This window comes from Dermacentor albipictus, chromosome 2 (genome assembly GCF_038994185.2).
Source record: "Dermacentor albipictus isolate Rhodes 1998 colony chromosome 2, USDA_Dalb.pri_finalv2, whole genome shotgun sequence".
NCBI lineage: Eukaryota > Metazoa > Arthropoda > Arachnida > Ixodida > Ixodidae > Dermacentor > Dermacentor albipictus.
The window spans coordinates 176,104,434-176,125,441 of NC_091822.1; the positions used below are offsets into that span (position 1 = coordinate 176,104,434).

Sequence of the window (21,008 nt, forward strand, 5' to 3'; positions counted from 1 at the left end):
TCTTTCAGTTGTGCAGGTGTCTGAATATGCTCTAGGGTGAGCAAAATTGCCGTATTTCGGCAACCAGAGACCGAAAAACGGTGGACAGCAATGTGCCTTGGCACGTGGGTGTACCTTTACCGCGGAAACCTGCTGATCTATTGTTTACATTAACTTGGATGTTTCCAGTGTTCTTGCGATCGTATTCGGTTCGGACAGTGGTATATGCAAAGTTTCACCATTTCAACATGCCATGGCTGTAATTTTGGATTGAAATGACCTCGGATGTAACAAACGTTTCTCGCTGGATTATTACAGTCTGTTGTAACGAGCGTCGACTGTAGTATAAACAGACTGCAGTGGGAATTCGGAAGCTAGGACACCACCAAAGAAACAATTCAATCTTCACTTGGCCGGTTTCTGCCTGTACTATCAGCATAGACTCAAACTGGGTGATTAGGATGTGTTGTTGCATATCCAGCTTTGCCTGAATGCAGAACGGCAACTCGTTCAAAACACGTGTTCAAAACCACACCATGCTAAAGAGCGATTCTACACCGTACTGCATAGCTCTGCATGCAGCTGGCGTTCAGATAAGTCCGTTCTTGTCATGTTTCAATTTGTGCTGACAGTAAATGCCCAGCTTGTTAAGTCGGTACATATGAATATGTATAAAATCCTGTGCCATGTTCATGACTGTTTACTTTTGAGAGTACTTTCACATTCGCATAATAAGTCTAGTGCAGCTGGCTAGCCAACCAACGTGCGCTCAAAGTGATATCCCCCAAAAGCAATCAATCCGAACATGGCCCATGGTGGTGATTTGGATGCATTAGAGCAAAGGGACATTCCCATGACAGGTTGATCATATGCACAAATAACAGGGCACGCTTGAAAAGGCATGAAACCAGTCTATCTAACACACAAACAACAGAGCGTGAGTGAACAGGGCTAATGCAGGGAATAAGAATCCAACTAAACTGTCTAAAGGGTTCGACAGTCATGGTTAAACTATTGCAGTCAGCTGCCTTTTGATGGTTAGCTCACACAAAACACTGGAGCTTTGCTAGCTAGCTAGCTAGTGCCCAAAGCAGCAAATGTTCCCAGCTATTGGAACATGTTCTCCATCGTGGTCCCGCTGATGACAGTGCGAAAGTTCGCAAGAAGTTGGGGAACTATACAGGAAAGATTAACTTGATGACGCTCCTTCCACCCGACAAGAATGTCCGTCAATCTGAAAGAGTACAAATAAGCAGCGTAAACTGAATGTTGTCGCTGCAAAAAAAAAAAAAAAGGAACAGTTGTGGCAGCATGGAAAGCAAAGCGGCTAGTGAAACGTTCCACCAATGCTCACGAACAGTGTTACCAATTATGGAAACATGACTCTCAATGCAAAAACTAAGTCGTTTTCACAAGTCGTTTCGCAGTACATGGCGCAGATCCTGTTGATGCCTCAAAACATGTGTGCATGGCCTTCATAAGTGCAATGCCGTACATCCTTTGTCTCTCATATCGGCACACAAGGAAGCTGCAAATCAGCAACAAGGGTTCACTTTATCGGTGCTGGCAGTTATTTAACTTCATACCATATGTAGCTGTAGCCAATATTTTCGTTGACTCTAAGAGGAAGAAATGAAGTTGGTGAAGCTGTGTAATGTGTAGGGCCAATAAAGAACGCGCAGTTGGGGACGGCCTAGGTGGTGGCATGAAGTAGGGAGATTTGCAACGATTAGATGGGGGTCAGCTGGCACATGAGAGAAATAATTGGAGATAGCTGGGAGAAGCCTTTGTTCTAACATGGACATAAATAAGTTGATGAAGATGTGTAGCTGCACCAATTCATGCAGGTTTCCCTCAATTCCCCCCCACCTTCCACAGGGCGCATCCTGCAAATTTCTGCCATTGAAGCAACAACATGCCGCAAATGAAACAGTGTATAATTAGGGTTTTGTTTCTGGGGTTTCTGGGCACTACTGAGTAGAGAGCTGTAATAATAACAGTAAGAATTCATGCTCTGTATAACAAGTTTTGTGTCAGTTATAGGTGGTGTCCATAACCAAACATTTGTAATGTGTTTCTGGCTCTCGCAATCACTTCCACCGCATGTAAGCAGCAAAAGCATGGATTTCAATGTCTGTATTTGCTATCCAGAGGGGGCCATCGCAGGGCATAGATTTGGACACCACCTATTTCACAAAAGCTTGTATTGCACGAAAGAATGCAGGCGTAAGATTTAAGTGATGTAAGACTATCGATAAATTGACCATCAGTAGTATCAATAGCTGGGCAAACGAATGCGCGATATTCAAATCTGTGCCCATGTAACGGCTCCTTCCAAGTAAAAGAAGCCGATCTCGAAGGCCATGCTTTTGCTGGATACATGCCCCAGAAGCGGTTGCAGGAGCCGCAAACATGTCACGGACACCATGTTTTGGACACCACTTACCAACTATTGATAGTATAATTTTTTTTTTAATTATCGGAGGTGGTTTATGGGCCCTTATGAGACTGACAACTACCCAGAACATGTTGCGAGATGTTGGTGGAAATGAAATGACCATGATTTTTAATGATAGAATCGAGCATGCAGTTCACGATTTAAGAAGGAAAATTGACATAGAAAGTTGGCAAAAGAAACGGTGAGTGGCGTAAACTGATGGTGAAACTTTGGTACTTCAGATGTAATATATGAGGTTACTGTAAGCAAATCTCCTGCTATTAAGTGCCATGTACTTACTATTTAAAATTGCAGTTCTAATATCACTATGCATTTTCTATTCATTCTAGGCGTATTGCATTGTAAACAAAGTTCAATCTAATGAGCAGCGCTGCCTTTGCAGCAACAAGTGGAGTGGCAGACCTGTCGCGTCCCTCATTGCATGGCGGCATACACAAGTGCTTTTGTATGTGCACAAGTTCGCAAGTAGGCCAAGTTATGGGGTCTCTTTGTGAGATCCAAAATTGGGAGAACACCTAAACTTTTCCTGTAAGAGTGGAACGCGATAGCATTCAAAGATAGCATTCAAAGTTTGTGTTTGAATTTCCACGCAACAGAATTATGTTTTTCTGGTACATTTAAATTAAACTCCCACGCTATCACGTCTAGAGGCTGTGTTAAGGTCGTACTCTGTGATTTTTCTGGCCCATTTTACTTTGAAGAATTCAGTTGAAAGTAATCCCTCTGCACCACATGGAGGGCCTGCGTGGTTGTGGTTCGGAACGATTTTTCGCGAAATGACGTCCGACAACGGATATTTTGCAACATGGGGCCATTCAACGCTTTTGCGTTAAAATGCCACTGGCACCCTGTGCCGTAGATGGGTACCAGCAATACAATAGGTTGGTTCAATTCAGAAAACATGATATGGCACTGTGAAGAAAAAGGTGCAGGCAGTGCCGGTTGTGGTGCGCTGGGTCGCACCCATTCGCTGCAAGGTTAAAGGGCGCTCTGCACTGCGACGGCACCTAGCCTTGCACCCCGTGCAAACAAAGACGGAGGTGCAGGATGCACCTCTGTCCCTCAGACAATTGTCCCTTAGACAATCGAGGGCCTATATGCAGCACACTGTAAGCAGGTGCAAAAGGCACCACCAACTTGGTTGAATCGAAGCGACCTTAATAATAGCACTACTGGCACATCCTACCACTAATCTTAACTAGGAAAAAAAAAAGTCACGACTTGGGTGTGACCAAAGCAGTCAGAGAGGAAAGCATGCGGTTATTACTGTAGAAATAATTCAACACTTCAGAAAAAGGATAGAAAATTGGGCGAGTCGGAACAGGTTCATGGTTCACAGCACAAAAAGACGTAGACATGCAGAAGAGACGAAAGGAGCGCTTGAAACTTTGGAAAACACGAACTGCGGGAACACCACCACCTTGACAAACAAAATATCATGCCCTTACTGCTAGGACCTCACTTGTCATCTACTTCCCACCAATGGCAGCATACGATTGCTAGTGCGCCCACCTATTACTGTTTCCAGCGTACGACTACATCCTCACTGCAGGTCGAAAAATTCTGATTAAAAAGGTTCCACGGCATTTTCTACATTACCACTGTGTGATTAAACACTCAGGCCATAAAGAGTACCACAAGAATTAGCTGTCAGCCACTTCAGGTGAATACAACTAGGCATCGTGCAACGAGCGAATACCTCACTCCTCGTCCGGGCTTTGTCTTTGGTCTGGCTTTGTGTCGGCTTCACCAGGCACCGGCTGCACTTCAGCACTGCTCCACCTCACCCAGTTGCGCCAGAAGCTGCCGGGCTCGGGTGCAGTTCCAGCCCGCGCCCTGCAGGGGACCCTCGACAGCACTGATGTAGTCTTGTAACAGCCGCTTGCCAAGTGGCAATGCGTGCGCCATCTCCAGCGGCCGGTCCCAGCGCTTCGAGTACGTCACCAGCCAGTAGCACATCTCGCCGGCGTACATCAGCGACAGTGCATGTACATCACTGTAGATGCCTGCGATGTTTGGGAAAGAAGGTGACCCTGCTGGATTCTGGTCACACAGAACAAAGGCTTCGCATGTACAAAGCAGCAGCAGGCATCCGCCATACATTTGCTAGGGAGGGGTTAGCATGATGAATGGCGACTACAGCTTGGGCTCCATCATTCAGCCATCCTTGCCTACACAGGTAAGTAGGTTCCATTTCATACTTGGCAAGCGGCACTGTGGAAACTATGATGCATTTTGCAGTGCAGTTGTTTTTGCATCTGTGAAGCATTTTATAGAATACAGCCGATTTCTTGTAAGTTGACTTTGACAGGACCAACAAGACTAATCAAGTTAACCAGTGGATTGAATGAAACAAAAGGCATTCGAATGAGCCCCAAAAATCATTGCGACATGAGAATGTGTTCTTTTCCTATTGCATAGTGTTCTAAAGCAGCAAAAAGAAACCAAAGCAAAATCGAGCTGGTGGGTGATGGCAAAATACGTACAATGCCACTAGAGTGAAGCATGATGCTCACTACCCACAACCTGCAGCAAAGAACGGCAGCACATTCCGGTTATCGCCTCTTAAAAGTGTGCAGTACGCTTCCAACGGCACTGGCAAACAGAAATGAAGAGGCATATCGTGATAGCTGTGAATGCAATATGTGACGACCTGTACTGAGATTCGTCAGTGTGTGTGGGCACTTTCACGTGATGCGCGGGCAAGTACTGTGGGGAAGCAGCTGCAGCAGTTGTTTTCGGTCATGCATGGTTTGTGCATTATTTCTTCTGCGAAACTGTTTATGGCTAGGTTCTGTGCATTCTTGTTTTGCATGTGTGAAAACCGTGGGGCGATCCCAGAGATAGTGCAATACAGGGTTGACTCGTGGCGGATGTGAGCCAGTCTTCAAGCACTCTGCCAACTTGCAAAAATAAGTTTAATATCTTGGGTCCAAGCAGAATCCGTATCAGATATTAAGCTGATAAGAACAGATACGTACTACACTTTGACCCGCATTGACCACATCCATGTTCGCACCTCCCTCTTTTTGTTGGGTTTGAAACGCTTCCTTATCTAGTTTCCTTTCCTTCCACTGTCCCGTGGTGGCGGTCCCGTCGAAACGTCACGCATGTCTACTTTCCTCTGGCTCCTCGGGGCGGCGGTCCCATCATCTACGTGAATGCACGTAAAAGAAAAACCTCTGTCGTGTTCTGCACAGCTTCGCTGGTCATCCACCTTCATAGAAGTGGAATGGCTCATGACTTTTTTGTTCACATGAGATCGAGCGGCCGGAAAACCTGTGACATGATCGCAGTTTGGCAATGTATGGAACGCTGGTGCCGAGAGAACGCGTTTTCTGGGAACCCATTAACTGGCAAAAAAGAAGCTTAACTTTATTTGGTCGTTTTCTTGTGTTCTCGGTCCGAACGTTGGCGCAGGGAAATCAAGCAAAAGAAGATCCTATCAACAAGGTTCCACTACATAATGATAGAGATGTTTGATCAGGATTGGCTTAACAGATTTCGAATGATTGGGATTCCACTGTACTTGCCTTTCTCCAGGAGTTCCAGCACGTCCGTCTGGCCAGACAGCACTGTGACATCTTCGGCGCTCAGTGGACGACGAACATTGAGCATTGCCGTGAGGTGGTGCACACCTTGCTGCAGCAGCTGCACGTTCACAAAAACGTAGAATGCACACTCGAAGTCCTGCCGCACTACTCCTAGCTAACCCCCTTCACTGTGCTTCAGAGCTGGCGCTTTTCACGAGGAGACATTAAACACTGCTTTCAGTTGCTGTATGGCTGAATTTGTCTCTCGTCTAGTGCTTAGCTGAATGACATCTCAAGTAGACAATATTCTAAACTTGCAAAAGTGCAGTGCAGACGGCACAGAAGCAAGGGGTACTTGTACAGCATGCAAGCACATGCAACACAAGAAGCACTAAAACAGAAAACTGTGTCAGCACTCTGTCCTATTGGTTCTCATCTAAAAAAATTTTGTATCTTGTACAGATGCTCTAACCACATAAGACAACATTGTCTGCTGTGTCCGCTTGATGGCTTTCTGTTTTTACTTCAGGTATAGTATTCTGTCAATAATTAAGTAAATGGAAGTTCGAAGAAGCACTTTGTTTGTCATACTAGTAGCCTTCTCTTCTATCCTCCCTGGAGAGCGCATTTGTAAGCTTGAATATGAATTACCAACTTACGAATTTCCAACAGACAAGGTGCATGTTTGTAAATGAAAGGCTGTAAACGAATGCGTACAGTGATGCAATATGCTGGCAAAAGGAGCAAATGAAAACATTGATGGACCCTTTTTCGAGGTCTTTGCCACACTGAACGACCTACACCAAATAGCTTTTGAAAACATGCTCCCAAATGATAACCTCATTGAGAACACCTTTTACGGAAGAGTATGTCATAAGCTGTCTTTGTTTTAGACAAAAGAGATGGCGCTGCCACCACAAATGTGCATCAGACCTGTGGTGTACGGAGCATTACTTTGCCATTCTTGCTGCTGAAACTGGCGCATGCTACAGGGCAGGTTTTGTTATGCCAGTTTTTTTATAGATAGCATTGCATGCCTGCATGCATACATCATGGCTCACACAATGAAAAAAAAAATCTTGGAAGGGCTACTGAATAATTTGCTAGTGCTTTTGAAGGATGGCTAATAAAAAAAGCATCTGCAACATGTCACGCAAGCTAAGCAACATGAACCAAGAAAATGCCTGTGTTCAAATACACAGCAACGCGCTTTTAGCAGTGGAACTGAATGTTTCATATGGGCAAGCTCATCAAAAATCAATTGTGCGGCTGCAGAGGGAGAGGCAAGCATAAATGAAAGGCAGGCAGGTTAATGAGCACCGAGCCTGGTTGGCTACCCTGCACGAGGGAAAGGGAAAAGCACTGCTTGTTTAATGCGGTTCCCGAAGGTTGCTGTAACAGTTAAACTATCCTCAAGTTACTGTCTTTTTTTTTGTTGCTTTCTCTGCATGTTCATTTTTTCTTGGAGTGGTCATATACAAAATGGCCAAGTTTGATACAAATGCGCCATAATGTCTTTTTCTTTTCTTATAGGCATGCTCCAGCACTTCTGGCTAAAGAGCATGTCTTGATTTTGAAATGCGGAGGCCTATGGGAACTTCGAAAAGGCTTTTCTTGACAATGTCTGTGGGCGTGACAAGCTAGAAGGTACTAACTGCTTCCTTGTTGCATGACATGAGCTTCGAGGCAAGCACGTCCTTTTGCTGAGTCAGCAGGCAGCTCAACTTACAGCAAAAAAAGTTTCCTGGTTGGCCGTTAGCCAACTGTGGTCGTCGTCCCCCTCCTTGCTCTGGCAGAACATGTAGACTAGTCCTCCCTTCCGCCATTCTATGCACTCTGCAAGCTCGTCGCCGAGGCCTTCTACCACCTGTAAAGAAATATACATTTATAGGGCTTAAAGGGACATTAAAGAAAAACACTAAATCAATTTACACAGATAAATTATTGTTTCAAAACTGCCTTTGCGAAGCTTGATTACTCGAAAAGAAACTTTCACTTCTAAAATGGAACTTTCACCTTAGTTTTGACAACACCAACCAAAGTGGTGTTTCAGAATACAATGCAGTTCATATTTAGCAATAAAACATCAACTACGCCTGAGCATATGCCATCAAAATCCATGACACAATGGTTGGCTGGTGCAGGAACCTTCAGGTGGCATTGCCACTCATCGTTTGCTGTCTTTTCTAGCTTATCAAGCCTCCTACCCCTCTTTTTGGTGTTACTGTAGAAGGGCAATTTACTAAGAGCTCAAACGTCTACTCTTTAGTGGCCCCTAGGTTTTGATGCTGCACTGTTAGCTATGAGACATCATAAAGTGGGGCTGCAGGTTAATTTTGACCACCCGGGAATCTTGCACGTGTACCCAAAGCAATGGTACTCCAGCTCTGCATCTTTGATGGCCGGGATTCAAATCCAGGACCTTGCCCTCAGCAGCACGGCACCGTAGCCACAATCTTCTTCTGTGCATTGACCCCCCCCTGTCTTCGCAATGAATACAATAGCCAATGAGTCACGGATCGAGAGTATGACAGCACGACCTGATAAATAGTAGGACAAAACTTTGAAACTTGAAACTTGTGCTAATGGCAGGAAGTCTTGCTCGTGCCCACATAATTTCCAACCTCATCTTGTACATGGTGTCTTCCGCTGGCTTTTGTAATTGTAACCTTTTGTAACCAAGCCTTTGTAATTGTATTGACTAATGTCCTACCTATATTTAGCAAAAAGCACAGAGTTTCTCACTATACGAAAAGAAACGTGAATAATTTTTATCGCCAAACTTTCTGAACTCCTATTGGGAACTTTGCTTTTGTACGCCTCCGTTGTTTGTCGTTTCCATGCTTCCACCAATCTTACAATCACCTCTTACTAATCTTTACTGCAGGCATGTTTGCTTTCGCCCTGCTCTCCCTGAACCCAATGATTTCATGGAGGCAGACTTGCCTAAATCGCCGTAAGAATCGTGGGAATCCAGCAAGGTTGGGTGAGAGCCTCTCGCGGCGGCCGCACCGCCCCGATGCCGCTCGATGCAGCGCCCGCAATCTCAAAGGCCATGCGTGCCACTGCGCCGACGGTTGTCACGTGACTCTACTCCAACCAGGGCGGTCGCAACGCGCGGTAAGGCGGTTGCTATGGGAAAGCAAGCGACGTTCCAGGCATCTAATTAGAGTAGGCGCCGTCCAAAGGGAGCAGCAAAACTAACGACCTCGTCACCCGTTTCACTCGTAGCAGACGACGGGTTCGGTTTTCGAATGATTGAGAGTGTGACGTATGCGCATTCTGTGGTCCCGCCCCACCGCAATGGTGGCCGCTGACGAAAGCGCGGTGACGACGAATCACGATAGAGCAACTGAACGTTCGCAAAATCAAGCTGTTGCTTGCGCGATCGCGCCCTGGCAGTTTCGTTACCTTTGCTCGCGCGCGGTCTTGCTTATGGGCAGGTTGCAAGTGCTAGGCGGCGCCCTGTCTTTCCGACCCCTAGCGCCATCTGACGAATAGTTGCGCGAATGTGATAGGATTACTCACGGCGTCAGCAGCCCGCGCTGCGTGTTTGGCGTCCTGTCAAACGGTAGCGATGGCGCTAAACAGCGTGCCGATATTAATTTTAACCGGGTTTCGGGAATTACAAGATCTTCATAGCTTTTTTCGTGAAAAGAATTTAGAGAAAGGAAGTCGTCTATTTGAAGTGGGGCACGTCTACGACGTGAGGGAAGTGTTGAACTCGCACTGATCGGAAGTGACTGCTAGGTTTATTCCGCAAACGAAAAATAATGCACCAGCGAGATGCGTGAAGCTCAGCGTAAGTTACTTCGTTATCTACGGTGTGGACGCATGAAATTATAGGCGACATTGATTCTTGAAGATCGGCGACAGCAGACAAATCCTAGCGGGGAGCTGCGATTGCCGTGCTGGCATCGCAGGGAAGTGCAAGGACGCCGCGGTAGTTTCCCTGTACATACAGGACGGCAAATACGAATCCAAAACATCTCATCCAGGAACGTGGGGCGTACGAACGACTCGTAGGACCTACCAGAGGTATTGTAACGTTGCTCTCCCCAAACACAAAAAAAAGGGGATGAATTTACCAGTTGTGTTAGCCAACGCTGGGAAAATATTTTCGCCCAAGTTACTGGAAGTGCGATACTCTTATGTTGCGATTTTTCAGTGCGTGCAAAGGAGGTTCCAATTAACCACGTTCTCAAAAATTTTGGTTATCTCAAGTGCCCCTTCGTTGATAATATGCTGGGCGCAGAAGGGCGTATGCCAGCTCAGCCGGCTGCAACCCCTCCTAAAATCTCTCAGCAAGCCCTAGCGCTGTTTGAATGGGAGAGGATTGGGAAAGAGTTCCACAGCTTTACTGCGGTACAGTGTGGGAACAAACTACTTTGTTTGCTGCATATCCTGGTAAGCACTGCAGGCAGTGGCGTAACAACTGGGGTGGGGGGGGGGGGGGGGTGCGTTGGCCCCGGGTCCAAGGGGACAGTGGGAGGGTGTCACATAAGTCTGGAGACACACGGAAATTGTTGATAACCTCACCTTCCTCGAATAAACCCGGGGGAGGGGGGGAGGGGACAGAAGACCTATGGGCCCCGGGTGCCAGACGACCTAGCTACGCCACTGACTGCAGGTGTCCCGTTGCTGCCATCATTGCTGTAAAAGCAAGAATTCAGCGTTATAACGCACTTGACACAACGCCGGAACATAAAACAGCTTATGCCGTCGGACGAGCGCTATCCAGTGTTGACGCCGTTCTGCTTCATACGGTCGGCTTGGAAACCTGTAAAACTTTGTTCCTCGTGAGTTGGTGTACGTGCTGTGGAAGCCCACTACTCAACAGCTCGGGTCGCACTTCGGCATTGGTCAGAAAAGGCAACAGCTACGCGCGAAACAGTCCACATACAGGCTTTCCGAACGCAAGCGGGCCGATCGTATCCTGCCGGTTCCGCGCTCGCCGCCGCGAGGGGCGCCCTAGTAGGCGCGGGAACTACGTTCGCAACCTGCCTATGAGCGTAATGTCGTCCCACAAGGACGTGCGATTGGGCCCGCACGTCTCGCCACACCAACGGGACTTGCTGGTCGCCTTCATGGAGAAGCATGCGTTCCTCGTGACAGGGTCCCGCGTGCCCAGCCCAGAGGCTACGGTGGAACGCAAGAGAGAGCTGTGGGAAGAAATCACTGCCCTGCTGAACGCTGAGGACCCAGCGAGGAAGTCGTTTCGGAAGTGGCAGGCTTTCTGGCGCAAGGAGGTGTTCCTCTCCCGCCGCGATGCCGCCGAAACCCAAAGGTGAGTGCGAGATCTGCCAGCTGCTCGCCATGTTTACAACGCCGTTCGAACTTGCAGCGGTGGCCGCCTATCTGGTGTTCGTGGCCGCATCATGCAGTTATAAATAGTCGGCCCCGCATCGGTCGACTGGCCTGTGTGAGCAACGACGCTCTCAGCCGCTTGACGAGGTGACGCATTTGTGTTTTAATGTTAGCAGGTGTGCAAGGGAGGTGAAAGAAAAACTGCTGGAGTGGATGGAGGGAGCGCCCGTCAAGTGAATCAAGTGAAGCCGCCGCGTCGCCATCTCGCGGGGGGCGAAAGCGCGCCAGTCGGCGCAGATTATGTGTTTGGAGTCGTCGTATCTTGCCGTGCCCGGTGCTGCGCGGATCCCAAAACGTGATAGTGCGCTCAGGTGTTTAAGAGCGCAGCTCTTTGGCGTCCGTTCCTGGGTTTCGCGTCGTCGTCGGCGTTGTCGTCGGCCTCGTAACCAGCTCCGCCCCCCTTTCATCCCCCCAGCGCTAGCAGCGACCGACTGATACCGCTGGATGCCGCTGACGCCGCTAGAGAGTCAAGATAACGTGACTGCATAGAACACCGTCGCCGCCATGCAGAAAGAGGAGGAAAGGGTGACCCCCCCCCCCCTGTTTTTGTGTGGCGGATAGGGTGCTCTTCAGTTGCCGACGCGCCGGTTATTTCACGTAGGCCCCGGCACGTCGACGAATACGTGACCACCTTCCCACGGCTAGACCTGGTTCTTAGCGCTGCGGAAGCGAGGGTATCATATTGTTTGTGTCGGCATCGGCGGCGTTGTCCCTGAAACCAACTCCGCAGCTGGGGTTGACTCACTATCGGCGTCAGCGGCATCAGTCAGTCGCTGCTATCTCTTCCCTCCTCCATTTATCGTGTTGTCCGCTTGCTGCGCGCGCTTCTGCCCCCACCGTTTGCCGCTGGGTGTACACGCCGCCCCCCTCTTCCTGCGAGTCTCCGGTTGTCAAAGCGCCGGCTCGAACTCAATTCCTTTCTTCGCTCCTCCTCCAATGCAACCCCTGTGCGGTGGCAATCAGAGAGCCAGATCGGTGGCGGCGGATCTGTATATGTGCACCGCCCGAGCCGAAATTGCCGCTGCCGTTTGCCCTGTGCGGTGGCAATCAGAGAGCCAGATCGGTGGCGGCGGATCTGTATATGTGCACCGCCCGAGCCGAAATTGCCGCTGCCGTTCGCCACTGCGAAATTATCTGCCAGTTCTTTCTGAGCCATGAGCGAGACGACCGATGGAAGTCCTCCGTCTGCTACTGCTGCTGCTGCTGCTAAACGAGCTGCCAGAGCAGAGGCCCAGCGCCGTCGCCGTCAGAATCCAGAGGTGCGTGCCGCCGAAGCAGAAGCTTACCGTCGCCGCCGTCGAGATGATCCAGGAGTACGCGTCGCCGAAGCAGAGGCTAAGCGCCGCCGCCGAGAAGACCCTGCCGTTCGCGCCGCCGTCGAGAGCAACCAGCAGTAAGCGAGGCTGAAGCAGAAGCTCATCGCCACCGCCGAGAAGACCCTGCAGTTCGCACCGCCGAAGCGGAGGCTCATCGCCGCCGTCGAGAGCAACCAGCAGTAAGCGAGGCTGACGCAGAAGCTCATCGCCGTCGCAGAGAAGACTCTACCGTTCGCGCGGCCGAGGCCGAGGCCAAACGCAAACAAAGGCTCGCAAACAGCTGCGCTCAAATTTCGCATTAGGAAGTAACGTAATTGTCGGTAATTTTTTAGAAAAGTTAACGCACAAGTAGTTGACATGTTAGCGTTATCCGGTTAAGTAAGGTCGCAGATTAGCATTGACTGGCTCCCTGAAATATAAACGAAAAGTTTATATTTCAGGCTGAAAGGAAACGGCCGCCACCAATGTTCCAGACCTTCCAGGCAATGAGGATGCTAAAGCACCGGCAAAACCTGATGATAATGAAGATAATAATGAATACTTAGGTTTGTTGCAAGTACTGCTTTTTCTCATGCTACATTTTCAGCTTTTAATTGCTTTTTGTTCTGACAGCTTGCATGATTGATCGGTTTCTACACTGCGTTAAAGAAGGTGAATAAAGCTAATTATTGGGCGAATTTTTTTCCTACTTCGCGGCAGCTGCATATTGAGGCCGATAAAATTTTAAAAAAAGAAGAAGAAAATGCCCCAGTACTCATGTATCTGCGATCCGGAGAGCTCCAATATGGCTCGCCTCATAGTCCACGGTATTGCATTAAAACTTGAAAATCCGTTAAGAAAAGTCATTGAACAGCGCTGCGAAGCTCTTGGCAGGTCACATCTTGCCCCCCCCCCCTCAAGATGGCCGCCGCTAGCTTCACCGATCCCATAGGCCGGTTATATAGGCGTCTTCCACTCCAGCTGTTGTTTCTTTAAAGGCCAACTGCAACGAAACTTCACTTGGGCTACGGTGGAACTTGGGCTACGGCTACGATGGCTCAACTGACTAGGAGAGATATACATACGCGAAATATGTGAAAAGGAACGCCACCAGAGAAAGACGAAACCAAGATGTACCGCAATGTGTGAATGAGCGTCTACAATTTGCGTGGAACACGATGCATATAATATGCACGCATGAGAGCGCGGCGCGCTGTTCACCGCCGCGAAGAAGCAATCAGGACACACACACACACACACACACAAAAGCTTTAAACGGTTCACCACGGCTCGTATCACACCGCTTCGCGATGCGGAACGGAGCGTTAGCACCTAAAAAGATAACGCTAGAAGTAAGGAAATCCGGAGATGACCGTATACACTTGGCTGAGCGAGGTAAATTTAAGTCCTCAAGCGCCGGCGTTGCAATCCGTGAAGTCCCCGTAAAGATGGCGGCGAGCGCCCATCGCCTCTTTTAGTCGTCTGCTAGCCAGAGAACTTCCAGAGAGCAGCCAGACCAAAATCGTCCTGGCAGGTTCTGGCAGCCCGCGGGTAGCCAGAACCGTCCAGCGCGAGTAAAACGAACGCCCGGCGGAAGTGCGTAGCGCGGTGGGCGGAGCAACGCGAGAAAAACGAAGACGCTCTGGCTGGCTCTGGCAGCCCGCGGGTAGCCAGAAGTGGAAAATCGAAGAAGCCAAGTTGCATACGTGGCGGTGCGCCCAGCGTGATTCATTCACGCAAACGCTTTGCCATGTTTGGCTTCAACAGAGCGAGGACGCTTATGCCTCAGGCTATGCAATGTCAGGCGACGTAAGGAATTTACTCTGCGTTCTGCGCAAAGCGGCTTGCTCCGCCCGCTTGGATGGGTAGCTGCTAGCGCGTAAAACATGAAAGCCACCAATGCACAATACAGGTGCCGTGAGTACACAATGTACACAAAAAAAAAACGTAGAAATCGTTGAAGATATTGACCCGTGTAGACCTCCCTGTACCTACTCCATCGGAGCATGTGTGGCCGGCGGCGTCAGCATAACAGTCGACTGCCGACTTTCGCGCGGCAGGTGCTTGATGCGCGCAAGTAGCTGTTTTGAGAAAGATGCGATGAAGCAACGGGTGAGGATTGAAGCCAGGCATGTGCAGTGACTGAAATGCGCCTCTGTAAGTAGGGAACGTCTGGTTATTCACGGAGTGAACGAGTACATGCGCAGCGGTTTCAGCGTCCCGTTGTTTCATCGCAGCCGAGCACCGCTTCCCTTGGTGCACACGAGATGGCGCCACCAGTTTCATGTCGGGGAATTTTTATTCGTCAGCGTCGCTTCAGACGATGCGGATTTCGATTCATTCTGGCAGAATTGGCCAAGCATCTGGCTCAGAACGTCGTACAAACGACAAATTACGGTCAAACGGCCCCTGTGCGCAAAACTACAGCGTGAACAAGTACGCGAGAAAAGGAGTACCGCTGCCTGCCGTTTTCACATGCGCACAGCAGACCCTCGGCATTTTGCGGCGTTGACACGGCTGCTCCACACATCAAACCACAAATACACGAGATGAAAGACGAGGTTTTCGAACAGACCACACGAGGAAGCGGTACGAATAGGGCGGTCGAACAAAGAAAGCGCGTTGCTGCAAACGTCAACTCGCCCCTTCGCGCGCTCAGTGTGGACGATCGCTCGCAATGGGGGGCCTCGAGGTGGGTAAGCGTGACGTTACATCCGGTTTTGCCAGAGCTTTCGGAGGAGGCCGGTAGGTGCTGTGATTTGAGAAATATTCATTAAAATAATTACTTTTCGCTCACTTCTCCTCAGAAAGAGTGTTGTTTTGGTCGCTCTCGGTGCGACAGCTATCACTGGAGACAGAAATCTCGGCGACAAATTTTTTATTCACTATCCCTTTAACTAAGCCACAGCCAGTTTTTTGCTAACACAGTGACAGTGATGTCACAAGGCTTTGATCGGTCACTTGACTCCAAAAGTTGACTGCCCGAACCTAAAATATGTCAGAGCGTGTAGTCTGCTGCTCTCTAAAATAGCGTTAAATAACCGCTCCTATTGCATTTTTTTTTGCAAGCTTTCTACTCAGCTAGACATCCACGGACATTAAAAACAAGATATGCTCACCTTCCCATGAAACAGAATTGATCAGCCCATTGCATATATCGGGCGGAGGACTTACTCGTGAATACTTTTACAGTACTTTTACCAGATCATCTGCCTTTCACTACGGCACACAGCAGTAAATCCTGATGTCACCTACGACATTAGGCTACTAAAGAAAGCTAGATTATCCTATGAATCTTTTAAAACAATTTTCCCCGTCTCTTACGGAGGCTAGGAAACGGAAATTTATGCCATCGATCTAGCATTGCAGCTGCCACCTATGCTCGTTGTTTACATTTCTTGCACCGCTCCTCCTCTTCTAGTTTCAGTATTCAAACTCAAAGCATGCGCAAATATGTTTTCTTTGGTATATTTGCGAATTTATTTGTTTACCGCCAATACAAGAGCTTTGTGCCTGCCGAAATGGCAAGACAAGCGCTGAACAGATCGCAGAAGCAGAGGACAGCGAACAGGTTATAACTAGCGCCACTCCGCTCGTACGTTCTTTCCCTAGCGGCGAAAGGGGCGAACTAGACCAGGCGTGCTGGAGGAGGGAGATCTGTGCAGGTCTGGAGTTCAGTAGGTCGTGAGACGCTGCTAACGAAAATTTGGCAGCTTTTGTCACATTGTTTGACATGCATTTGTTTACACGCTATAGTATAAACATAAAAAGAACAACAAAAATTAATAGCTAGATTGCAGCGCTATGTAATAACTGGTTGCCCGAAGAAATGTTAACAAAAGGCGCAACGAATCTGGCGCCAGATTTTGCGGGATGGTGTCTTGCGGCTGGTACACACGGCCGGTCTCGAGGGGTGCGCGCGCTTCTCTTCTTACGGCCTTCGCAATGGGGTCTGTTTCCACCTCCCACCGCACCGCGGTGGGGTCGCCACTGCCCCACTGCTCCGCCGCTGCCACCGCCGTTCACGCGGAAGGAGAACGCGCGCCCACTCCAAGTCCGTCCCGCGTGAGTGGTAACCGTCAGGTCCTGATATTTCACCCCTCTGTATTATGCAAAGACCGCGCAATTAGCCTCTTCGATTTGACAGCTAAGAGTTATAAACACCAGAATAATTACCGCGCGCTATCGCGTGCTCTTCTTCAGTATGACTGCATGGTCGCATGAGGCTTTGGTACACTCACATCAACACTTTCTACCCGTTAAATTCGGAGAGAAACAAATCTATCAGCCTCTTCAGTTTGCCTACTGACGAGTTATAACCAGTGTGTAGAATTATAAGTGACCTGAAGCGTTTATATGAGATTCCTAAGAATTCCGAAGCGTATAAAATATAGCTCCTGAAATCTCAAGCGCTGCCGTTATTGTTTTGCACGAAAGCGGATTTAGCATGAATTCATGACGCTGGACGTATTCAGAGAAACGAAAACAAATTTATTCACAGCTAAATTCAAGGTGTCCAATGCGGTGCGCTCAGATCCATAACTTCAATATGTTTTACGTTCAGAACATATCAGTTGGCCGAAACACTCTACACATCTATAGCATCGCGACTGGCGCACATCTATTGCAGATTCAGTCGGTTTAGTACATGAGTGATCAACAACTTCCCATCAAAGAAAGTGGCATGAACAACGCTGTGGAAGTGAGAAGAGCGCCAAACAAAAAAAAAAGAAAAGTTCACAGTCTGAAAAGCTTCTTGGATGGTTTATGCACATAATTAGCTGGCTTCTCGTTCCTGTCGGTGACTTTCTTGGTGTAGTTAACAAGTATTCTGAGAAATTTTTCAGATGTCAAAGAAGCAGACCTCATGGCCGGCATGGCTGTTGTCGGTTCCTTCTGAACAGCTGAGCAAACGCGAGTTTTCAAGCTGTGGCTGAATGAGGATTTGAAGTATTTCCAGAACATTTGTGCGTGGCAGGTGCAAGACAACTTTTTCAAAGAAATATACGACCTTGTCCAAGAGGGCAACAAACTCTCGTTTTGGGTAGTGCAGTCCACTGGAATCTTGGCCTTGCAGAAGAGTGTAGAGAGGACCAGCCCTCTCGCTAGTTTGAAGAAGGATATTGCAAGAGTAACATCCGAAGTCACTGATCAACTTGAGAATGTATCTAGCGAGGCTTTTTCACACTGGGCACCAGGTAGCACGGGTACTCAATGAACACGGTTGGCACAGCAGCAGGCAAAAGTTTTCTGATGCGGCACCCTCAAACGTAGTCACTCGCGAGGAAATGCCGACTGCAAACCACACTCGATGACGACTTGTCGTTGAAGACGAAATTTTCTCTGGAGACGTTTTTAAGCCACTTTGCAAACAGTTCTGAATCACTCAGGAATTGATGAAAAGAAACGCCCTGAGTCCATCTTACCCAACTGCGACTTGCAAAGCGGTACGCAGCAGTACACCATCGCCGCGTTGGATGATCAACAGCGGGCAATAAACACCGTCGCACAGCAAATAACTTAATCCGTGGAATGAACGGGTAGAAACGTGCACCAGCGCTCACAACACTAAGGGCCACGCTGCCTGCCGGCACACAGTGCGATGAGAGCACTCCCCGTCCAAAAGAGAAATATGCGAGGCTCGGCAAAAAAAAAAAAAAAGCAAGCGCAGACCAAAGGTGACGTTTGGGCTTCGCACATAAGAGGGAAGTCAAGTTGGCAGGCTTTTTTGCACATCGTTAAGATCGGCGAATTCGGACCTTGGGAGGATTCTTAGAAAACCAACGCAAAGGCGGATGAGTCGGAATTCGAGACATAATTCGACACGCAGCTGCGAGGAATGCCGTTCGCGGAAGCAGCGGGGACAATGGCGTCGTCAGGAAGCCGAGTCAGGAGACAATACCCTCTATTCCTGACAATGTGGCGAGAAAAAGAAAGCAATGAATATGGCGGCATTGAAACTTATATGAATCTGCCGCAATGGCTCAGTGGTTGGAGTGCTAAGCTACTAAGCCATTTCTATGAAAGCGAAATTCTAGAGGCCCGTGTACTGTGCAGTGTCTGTGCACGTTGAAGAACGCCAGGTGGTCGAAATTTCCAGAGCCCTTCACATTGGCGTCCCTCATAGCCCGAGTCGCTTTGGGACGTTAAACCCCCATAAACCATAAACCATTCCGTTAACCTTCGCATTAACTAAATTCTCTACCAGCACTTAACATCGGCATGAACTATGAGACATGCAAGAAATTGACAGAAATACGACCTTCGGTATTTCAGACCGCAACATCTGTCATTTCCCTGTCATACCTTTCAGGAACGAGAGTGACTGGACCTTTGATGTTTCTATGGTTCGAATTTTTCTATGAAAACTCCGTTCACGTGTGAAATTATTGGCTGACACGTAGATAAATAATTTGCTTTTTGTTTTCTTTCGTTTCGGTGAATTGTTGAACAAGAAGCAGCGGAAAAACAGCACGAAACCAGGCGATCACCGCCCACCGCCGCAGAAGCAGGCGGGCACAGAGCGGTAGGGTCGTCGCGCTCCTGGCGGCGGTGAAAGGCGTAACTCTTGGAGAAAAATTCCCATTGCTTCCGCGGCGAATGCGAAGGCCGTAAGAAGGAAAGCGCGCGCTCCCCTAGAGACCGGCCGTGCTGGTACACTCTCAAGTTCAACAAATGGCCACAGAGGGCGAAAAAATCGACCGCGCGCCGCTGCTAACAAAGCCGACCTAGTAGCATCACCTCGGAATGCGTTCGTTAGTTCCAACATTTCCCGGTAGAGGCGTCGTAATAAGCGATATTTTATATTACAAACTTTCTCTTAGAATTACCGAAGCATTTTCTTTTACATAAAAACAGGGCAAAATTATCATTGCTAATTATATATTGTACCCTTTGTTAGTAAGTTTATTGTTTCTTCGCCATTATAAACGCAAATAGCGTTCAGCATCATCGATCTTTCACGTGACCTCTGGCCTGGATTTAAAATTTTTACCGGTATTTCCGAGTGCACGGCGGCATGGGTTCATTCGTTGGTACACTCAAGACTGGTTGCTTCTTTGTTTCTAAAACTAGTTTCTTGCGCTTCGATGTAACTTGGGGTGAAGTTACGTGTTTGCCCGGCAGTTGGGTTTCGGTCGTGAGCCATTCGGAAAAGGTCTGCATCGAAACGGGAGCTGGATTTTGCTGCGGCTGACAACGGCAATAACGGTGAGTCGTTTAACACCGCTGCTTCAATCGTTATATAATATCCGTCTCATTACCTTCCAGGCGGGCAAAAGTTAACGAACTAGATCCTGCATTACATATGGGCAGTGATGATCTCAGTTGCTGTTTCCTAAATAAACCTTTACTTGCGAGGCTGTCGTTTGGTTTACACACACAACCAGGAAAGAAAGAGCGATATCGGAACGCGCGTCTCATTTTTCATGTTATTGTAGCCGTGGTTGTAGGTGACTGAGTAGCCTTATCAATATACATATTAAACTTTTTTTTCGAGTCGGCCGGCAACATCTTTCGTCCACAAAACCGAATAATCCTTTGGTAAAATGAAGTGAAAGTACAGAATTTAATGTATTAAACAGTTGCAGGCATGATAATTCACCCATATTTCCTACTTGTTGGTTCCAAATGTTCTTGCTGTTCAGATTGGTTTACCGTACGGCATTTATTTTTGCAGTAGTGAAGCGGTGCATCACGTTCGTGCAGAAAAATAATGCATCAGTTCTAATAGCTTCATGACTTTCATGCATTTGCTTGTGGAACTAGCAGTGTGATCACTTCTAGTGTATAAATGAACCCACAAATGTTCTCATTTGTGATCTTAATAGTACTTCCGCTGTTGACATGCATTGTAGTTAGGCAGACATCAATTTTATGGACAATAGCAATATTTATTTAACATGCTGCTTAAGCACCCTAGAACAGACAGTGTACATTTGCATGTGTTCTGTAGTCGCAAATCATTACAACATATATGTCACACCTTTTTGCATTTCATATTGCAAAACTTTGCTTTTTCAATTTCTGATTCAGTCAAAATTTCTGTTCCAGACATGCAGTAATGAGGACAGCACCAGTATAAAGCAACACACTCCACGCACTAAACAGAAGCTGCTGCCTGCTACAACAAGGTCATTGTGTGGACATTGGCTACTACTACAAGGTAAACAACACATGGTTCAGAAATAAATATGTTTGATCTGTGCTGTATTGGCTTGCTGTTTGCAGCAGATATGAATGTTTGTTCATATTTATGGTTCAGTATAATTGGTCCGAACATATAAAACACACATAAATTTGGCTAATCTGTGCTGTATCTCATGTGTCACCGTTTTGCCCCAACAGAGTCTATGCCAAGCACATCTTGGTCATCAC

General features: G+C 48.0%; 1 protein-coding gene and 1 non-coding gene across 2 annotated transcripts; both read right to left on the minus strand.

Annotated features, from left to right (window-relative positions):
- Positions 1–870: 870 nt before the first annotated feature.
- Positions 871–9,407, minus strand: LOC139056329 (RAB7A-interacting MON1-CCZ1 complex subunit 1-like). Its single transcript, XM_070534486.1, has 5 exons — positions 9,382–9,407; positions 7,700–7,837; positions 5,971–6,088; positions 4,137–4,443; positions 871–1,213 (listed from the first exon to the last, which is right to left on the minus strand). The coding sequence occupies exons 2-4, from the start codon at positions 7,769–7,771 to the stop codon at positions 4,205–4,207; spliced, it is 429 nt and encodes a 142-aa protein (XP_070390587.1). The 5' UTR covers positions 7,772–7,837; positions 9,382–9,407; the 3' UTR covers positions 871–1,213; positions 4,137–4,204.
- LOC139056573 (U2 spliceosomal RNA) lies at positions 5,259–5,448 on the minus strand. The gene has a single exon (XR_011512454.1). It is a non-coding gene; the product is annotated as a U2 spliceosomal RNA (small nuclear RNA).
- Positions 9,408–21,008: the final 11,601 nt, after the last annotated feature.